This window comes from Limulus polyphemus, unplaced genomic scaffold, assembly GCF_000517525.1.
Source record: "Limulus polyphemus unplaced genomic scaffold, Limulus_polyphemus-2.1.2 Scaffold30, whole genome shotgun sequence".
In the NCBI taxonomy this organism is placed as follows: Eukaryota; Metazoa; Arthropoda; class Merostomata; order Xiphosura; family Limulidae; genus Limulus; species Limulus polyphemus.
This window is the reverse complement of record NW_013665640.1, coordinates 614,511-622,940: the sequence shown is the minus strand read 5'-3', so window position 1 is coordinate 622,940 and position 8,430 is coordinate 614,511. Positions and strand designations below refer to the sequence as shown.

Here is an 8,430-nt window from a genome sequence, read left to right as displayed (position 1 = left end):
TTAACTAACGAACGGAGACGTAACAATATATATATGTGTGTGTCCCTTAAACGTTTCTTCACCCAAAACCGTCTTATTTTTGTTAAGACATGGTTAAACCTCGCTTAACGATTAATATTTTGTCAGTTTATAGTAACTAACTATCCGATTAAAGTAGGAATAGCCCTGTTTTTCGGATTATTCTCTAACATTCAGGTTAACATCAGATTGGGATAACCACCGTCTCTTTTTGGTTCATTAAAAGTGTTCTGCTCTGTGTCAAGTATATTAGTTGTTTTTATACATTTAAGAAAAACAACTATCCACAGAATACATCTTAATTATATGTAGTTCTAAATTTTTCTTTCAACAAAGTAGAAACAACTTTCAGTTCTTAACATTTTATTTCAGATAAATAGATTGGTAAGCATAACTGATATTTTTCTAATTTTTGTGAAGACGACACCTCAATCTTTTCGTTCCTAAATATTAAAAACCCTCATAATCAGTAGCGACTAAACTAATAACCCTTCATTCTTGGTTCCCGATCTCTGATTTTATCGTCTTCATGATTTGGTGTAACTCATACACACACAAAGTGTCTTTACAGTACGTGTGTTTGTTGTCGATAAACACAAAGCTGCACAATGGACTACATGTACCGTTCCCACCGCAAGGAACGAACAACGAATTTTAACGTTGTAAACTTACCGCTAAGTCACCAGTATTTTATGTCTACTCAAAATATTAGGAATTTACCTTATATCTGTGGTTACGAAATGCCACAATTAAAATCCATCTTTGTGCTAATAATGAATTTCAAGTTTGTGTGTGGTGTGTGATTATAGGCCTATTAGTCTTAGATCGGTGGTAGAAAAAGTTTTTGAAAGTCTGATTGAAGATGCTTTTTAAAGTAATTTTACTTTAAAAGAATGAATTGTTCGAAAGGGTTCAAAAGAGGAATATTAGGATGATACCTGGGATAAAAAAGTTGTCACAGGAGGATAAGTTAAGATCTCTGAAATTGTTTTCTCTAGACAAAAGGAGAGTTAGATGGTATCTAATTTAGTTTTTATGATTGTAAAGTGAATTTATAATATTGATGCATCATCTTTTTTCGTAGTTAATGGTGAAAATGGTAAGACTGGGGATCACAAATATGAATTTTGGCAAAATAGGAGCCACCTTCATAAGACCGTTTTATTTTTCTAACATGGTTGTTGGCCTTTGGAATGAGTTACTTCAGATGTAGTAGGTGCAATTAATTTAAGGGAGTTTAAGGGAAGGCTTGTTAAATATTTCCATTACCGGTAAAGACTGGCTTAGGATGTTGTTGCTTTTTTAGTTTAGTAGAGTGAATGGAACGGCCTAGATGAACTAACTGGTCCCTTGTTGTCATTAAATTTTATTATCACCCTTTTTTACAGTAACATGTTTATATTCACATCTCCTACCTATGTAGGAACACGATCTTGAGTCACGTTATTTAATTATATAATGTTATTAGAAGAAGAAGAAGAATGTTAGGAAAATCGGTATACCAGCCTCTGATAATAAACTTAATAATATTTAATAATTGTTTAGAATATACCAATTTTAATAAAAGATTTGACTTTTTTCTTATTTTTGACGTCTTACTTGACAAAACAAAATCAAAAAGTCTTTTTCCTGCATTTGTCAAGACGTTTAGTTAAACCAAGTTTTTCTAGGGAGATTTTTTTCTATTGCTATTACATGATTGATACTGTTTTATGTATTATAAGCATTGTATGCTACAAATTTAAAACCTATGACATACATGTATCTAAATTGAAGGATAAAAAGATAATGATTTTGCAGGCATTTCTGAATCTGTCATATATTAAAGTAGTGTTGGTTTATGCCCATCGCTTGTGTAGTTATTATTACATAAACGTATCACATTATACGTAAGGTTTGTTTGTTTTGAATTTCGCGCAAAGCTACACGAGGGCTATCTGCGCTAGCCGTCCCTAATTTAGCAGTGTAAGACTAGAGGGAATGCAGCTAGTCATCACCACCCACCACTAACTCTTGGCCTACTCTTTTACCAACGAATAGTGGGATTGACTGTCACATAATAACGCCCCCACGGCTAAAAGAGCGAGCATGTTTGATGTGACGGAGATTCGAACACGCGACCCGCAGATTGCGAGTTAAGTGCCCTAACCACTTGGCCATGCCGTGCCTTATACGTAAGGTGAAGAGCAGTTATACTATACGCCAGATTTACTTAGCAAGCCACACGTTGCTAGGCTGTGATAACGTACTCAGATAGATCAGTGGCGTGGCGTGACTTTTTAGAAAGGATGTATATATATAGATATGCACATGTTACCTTATTTGAACTTTCAAGGCTAACAATCTTTAGATCAATAATACTGTTGTACTCTATGACGTATTTTGCTTTTGTTTCATAAGGTTTTAATGTACGAGAAATGAACAGCTTTATATATGCCTATATTATTCCTCAAAGGTTTTCCCATTTTTTATTTAACTATTCTGTATTGTGAATTGAATACTTTTGCTTGGAAACTGTTTAACTAGACAAGAAACTAATATCCCGCCATAAACTGTATAATTTCTCAAAGTTTTTACCGTATATAAATGAGACTTGGCTTGTTTGCCATGGTGACGTCACTTGTGGTGTACAGACAATTGGATACTAGATGTACTTCCGCAGGGTCACCGAAAGTGTTCTGTTTCAAGAGTAAATAAAAACAAGATTAAGAATAACAAATACTTTTATTTCTTGCTTTTGAAGTCACATGTCATGCTGTGTTGTAGCCTACAGAGTGCATAATTACTCTCATGATTTATGGCATGTACATATTTTACTGACGTCACGACAGTGCAAACTGCACATTAAGCGTCCCTTATGTGACGTTATTATAGTGTCTATTGACTGATTGACAGACAATACAGTACTAGGGGAAATAAACTGTCGCGCTACGTGATGCAACAGATATTATTGCATGCCTTGATAAAAAAAATAGCCGGGTTGCTTACATGCAGGCCTATGTATGTTTCATATTCTTAAAAATATTGGAGAATAAAGTTTGTTTCCGAATTCTGGACTACGTAATGCATGCGTTGCATACATAGACAACACGTCACTAGTGCATATTGACACAAGTGTCGTGAATATTTAGCGAGATATTGCTGGTTATTTGTTTATATTAATACACGCGTTAATCACTTAAACTTACTTCTGTCTACTGAACAGATACGTGACAACCTATTATACAACTTAAACTTACTTCTGTTTACTGAACAGATACGTGACAACCTATTATACAACTTACACTTACTTCTGTCTACTGAACAGATACGTGACAACCTATTATACAACTTAAACTTACTTCTGTCTACTGATCAGATACGTGACAACCTATTATACAACTTCATGGTTATAAGCGACTCCATTTTAAAATGTGTTAATCTAGTAAATCCATAAACTTTCATGGTAATTTTAGACATTAAAACTTATAAACAAATAACCTGGATTCAAAATATGAAGTCAGTAAGTTTAAAAAGCACGAATTTATAAAGTATAGTTTGCGTATGGTCAGAGTTGTTAGTAATGATAGAAAATTATGATAAATATAACTTGTTTTCTTCTTTTTTAACATTATCTGCTATCTATCTCTCTAGATAGAGATGGATAGGCAGATAGTATACGAGAATGTTATTGATTCTGCTTGAACATATATATATAAATATATTTAAAATAGAAACTAATCTAGCTTTATCTTGATTATTTCAGAGCGAACTTGGCTATATTGTTTTTATGCCAGTTCACCCTTTAATATACTGAATTTCCTCTTAATGTTAAAAAGGGCTTATCTATATACTTGCTCAAATATAATGTCAATATTCTCTTATTTTGAACAGGTAAGCCAGCATGTGATTTCCCGGGTGAACCAGCGAATGGACACATCATGCCAACAAAATTCCATTACAGAGTCAAAGAGATTATTACAGTGTCATGCAACAAAGGTTATCGTCGATTGGGATTTGAGCAGTTGCATTGCACTTCCTCAGGACACTGGTCAAGTCCCTTGCCTCATTGTCATCCTCACAACAGATGAACTAGGTGGTTTTTTTACCCTACTGGCTATTTGAGGAATTAAAACAAATACTTTCGAAGGATCGAACAAGTTGCAGTCAAATGAAGTTGTGATAAAACTTCAAACATGATAAATGTTTCAATTATTGCTGACCTTGTAAAAAAACAAAAAAAAATAACATTTCGCTGACCAGACACTTAATCAGATATTAATATAAAATATTATAACGAAGAGTTAAGATCAAATCGCCAAAACTTAATTAGGTTATTGTTTTACTTACTTTTTGTTTTCCAATTTTTGTGAATATGTGAAGTGTAGTTTTTTTTTTACTTATTACTCAACATTTACTTTTTATGTAATATGTCCTTCTAAGATTTATATAAAATGAAATATCTATCACTGTTTTGCTTGCTTAAAGATAAACCTGAAATAAGAGTTTAAAATTACTCTTACATTTGTGTGCGAATTTATTAGGACTTCTCAACAGTTGTTATTTTATGAGCTTTACACACAAGATAGTCACTTATGTGTTATACAAATTACGTTGTAATTGTTAAAAATTAATATTTCATCAAATTAATGCAAAATAATTTCTAAGTTCATTAAATGCTAATGTGAACATGTTTATAATTTGTTTCCTTTTTTTCTTAAAGCTACGTCCAAACTCTTTCTTCAGAATAGTTGGTACTTCTGTCAGATATGAGTATAGCGAGTCTCTGAGCTTTCTTTCTTTCTTTACCAAATATGCTCGACATTTCTTGGAATTTTTTTTCAGATAAATATATCTTTGAAACATAACATTCTGCCCAATCAGCTTCTTTCCAGAGGGTATAGCATAAGGGATTGTAATATACTGTGGTATGTATGCTGATCCTTGATTCCATCAGTTCTGATTATGACCCACACCATTTGCAGGTATTGCATCCTTAACCATCACAAAGTCTCCTCCATTCATTATTATTGTAAGAAGGCACTCCTTCTGCAACCTATCATTGACTCTTCGACGATCATGTACACGCCATTTGGAAACAAATAATTCAAATTTGAACTCATATGTCCAAAGCACTTTGGGCCACTGTTCCAAAGACCAAGATACATGTTGTTTTTTTTCACAAAGACTAGTCTCTTTGCTATATTTTCTTTGTGCATCAAGAACTTTATCGCTACTACCCTTCCTCAAGGCCACATTCTCGTTGCATTCTTGAGATTGTACTTCTTGAAATTTTATGTGTGAGTGACTTGCCAATGTCATCAGCAAGGTTTTTCGCAGTTTTCCTTCGATTTGTCAGGGAATTCGTTTTTACATACCTAACACCTCTTTTAGTGAGCTTCTTTCTTCAACCCCTGCCTTGTCATATTATAGAAATGGGTTACATTGTATCTGTTCAAGGCTTACTTCATAGTACTTTTGCAATTTGTCTTACACCTCAACCATCATCATGTAAAGATTTAACTATAACTCTGGGTGTTAATTCTTTCTGTTTTGGCATTTTAATGACAGCACCACACTATACTAGCTGTACTGGACGACGATTTTTAAAAATAAAAAATCACCCCTTACATACTCACATGTTCCTGCAAGAAAAACACAGAATGCGAAAATGTCAATTTTTTGTCAGTAATGGCTGGTACAGAAACTAGCGGCAATCATGAGTGACAATATTGCACAACCTTGTAATTAGATCAGATATATTGAACAACTTTTAATAAACCTAATGCACTTAATCATTTGTGGTTATATGTTGCTTTTCTCTTAAAGTTTAAAACAATTAAAGGTGTGGCATATTAACTCAATAATTTGCCTATTTTGATGCTTGTTCCAAAATTCTAAAGTGTAATGAATTTATTTCATAGGCACAACAGCAGCAGAACTACAGCAGCAATGGGGGTGCTCTAATAAATCTGTGCTATACTCTGCTTCTTTACGATAATACCTTTCAAGATCACAAACCTTTGAACTCAAAGACAAAGAAAAATTAATTTTAATGTCAATACTACTAACTTACTGCTTGGCTTCTTGTCAGTATTCAAAACTAGCGACGACGGCAGATACTCATAATAGCTTTTCCATAAATACAAAATTAAAAATGTTGTATTAAGATTAAAACAAAAGATTTAACTGAGACATTTGTTCTATTTATAACTAAATATTTGAAAAGTTTTACTAAGTCTAATACACTTAATAATAACTGTTTTATTTCTTAGTTGTTTAGGTTAAAATGCATGGTAATAGAGAGCTTGCTTGCCTTGCAGTTGTCCAGTTTATATTAGTTTTAACAGAGATTCAAAATATATTACAGGCGCGAAGAGAGAATAAAAAGATATTCCTCTGTCTCCCCAGACTTTAAATTACAAAAACGTCCATTCACGATATACGTCTTAAGCTTTTATCTTTTGGTAACATGAAAACTCTGTAACATGAAATTAATAGAACATGCTATGTTTTACGGTTATATATATACATTTTTTCTTTCAGTTCCAACAACTAGAAAGATGCGATGTAACATTAGACGAAATTTTAATGTCCTAAAACTGAATGAATAAATCGAGGTTGCGTAAAAATGTACATAATAGTAATTGTCACTAAAATATCTAATAGTTGTGGCTATGAATGAGGAGTGTATTAAGCTGATAAAGTATTTCTATGTGTACACGATATTGTAAAACTTTCGTTCGAGGTATCCAGCCAGCTCCTCACAACAACTTGTGAGGTCAGACAGACAGACAGACAACTAAGATTTATATATATATATATATTTGTTTAGTTTCAATTTCGCGCAAAGCTACACGAGGGCTATCTGCGCTAGCCGTTCCTAATTTAGCAGTAAAAGACTAGAGGGAAAGCAGCTAGTCATCACTACCCACCGCCAACTCTTGGGATGCTTTTTTACCAACGAATAGTAGGATTGGTCGTTACTTATAACGCCCCTACGTATGAAAGGGCGAGCATGTTTGGTGCGACCCTCAGATTGCGAGTCAAGCGCCCTAACCACCTGGCCATGCCGGGCCGTATATATGAAAGTTATGGAAGTTTCTGTCTAAATGTGTTATATCTAAACATAAGACACGTATGTTTATTTTGGACGTGGATAATTCATATAAAAACTGAAAAAGAATAATAATATTGGTGACCTATGCGTTTCTTGACTGTTAACGTATGAATATAACTTAACTAGCAAATCTACCTGTTCCTCGCACGAGGTTTATCTTGTTGACGCCACTTTCTTTTGGCTTCGGCTTCGCGTAGTAAAAGTTCAAAAGGCTACCCAAATCGAACCGTTTGTTCAATTGCGGTGTTTGGAAGGACAGCTGAATATAAACTTGTGACGGTATGACAGACGGAGAATTCTGATCGAAGGTTTCCTGTAGCAAGTAAAACGTCATGGCAAAATATTTACACCATCTTCCAGCTTTTCTAAGGTTTATAATGACCTCTCAAGTATATTATATTTCATTTTGTTCTGAGCTTAAATTTGATTCATTGAAAGCACAGACCAGATGACACCCATAATTAAGAGACAATTAAAAACATGTATACAAAGTCGCATGGATAAATATTATATAGAACTTTCAACAAACATAGCTACCGCGTTATAAGATCTGGTAGTACAAGGAAATTATTAAAACAGTTGCAAGAAAAATCAACTAAATGAACCATGTAAAAATATTTTTTCCCATACAACGGTTTTACCCAGTTCTCTATACCAAGCAGTTATTGATTTCGTTTTGCCTTTAGTTGATAGAATTGATGATGAACTGTGTCTGTAATTTAGGCGTTGTCCATCACCTCCTACACAGTAATTTTGAGAACTTATAACGCTAAGATACGGGGTTCGAATCCTACGTGGGCACAGCCCAGATAACCTATTGTGCAACTTTGCGATTAAACAAGCCCCCCCCCCCCAGTAGCACAGCGGTATGTCTGCGGACTTACAACGCTAGAAACCGGGTGGGTAGAGTACAGATAGCCCTTTGTGCAGCTTTGTGCTTAATTACAAACAAACAAGCAGGCGATGGTTTGACAAACGACCGACCATGCCACATAGTACCTTGGCTAGGCAAGACATTTATAAGGAACTTAGTAATTCTCATTGAACAGCTATAGGTCCTTCACTAATTGAATGCCAGCAGTATTTTATCATTTATTTGTGTATTTACGGAGTTTTATTTAGTTTAATATTAATAAGTAATGAAAATTTTAAAATTAAAATCTATGCAATGAAAATACTTAAAATAAAGAAACTACTGTTAATTATTTATTTTTCACATACATTTTCTTGGGGGTCAGCTGTAACTTTTTGACTTACAATGCTAAAATCCGAGGCTCCAGTCCACCTGGTTGACAAATAACCTAATAATTAAT

At 33.9% G+C, this 8,430-nt stretch overlaps 1 protein-coding gene across 1 annotated transcript in view; it reads left to right on the top strand.

Moving 5' to 3' along the window:
• Positions 1–4,307, top strand: part of LOC106459764 (locomotion-related protein Hikaru genki-like) — a gene marked incomplete at its 5' end in the record, with an annotated part of 24,879 nt that extends 20,572 nt beyond the window's left edge. The window contains one exon of the mRNA XM_022386698.1: positions 3,892–4,307. Within this exon, the coding sequence (XP_022242406.1) occupies positions 3,892–4,088 (197 nt within the window). The remainder of the gene's footprint in view (positions 1–3,891) is intronic.
• Positions 4,308–8,430: the final 4,123 nt, after the last annotated feature.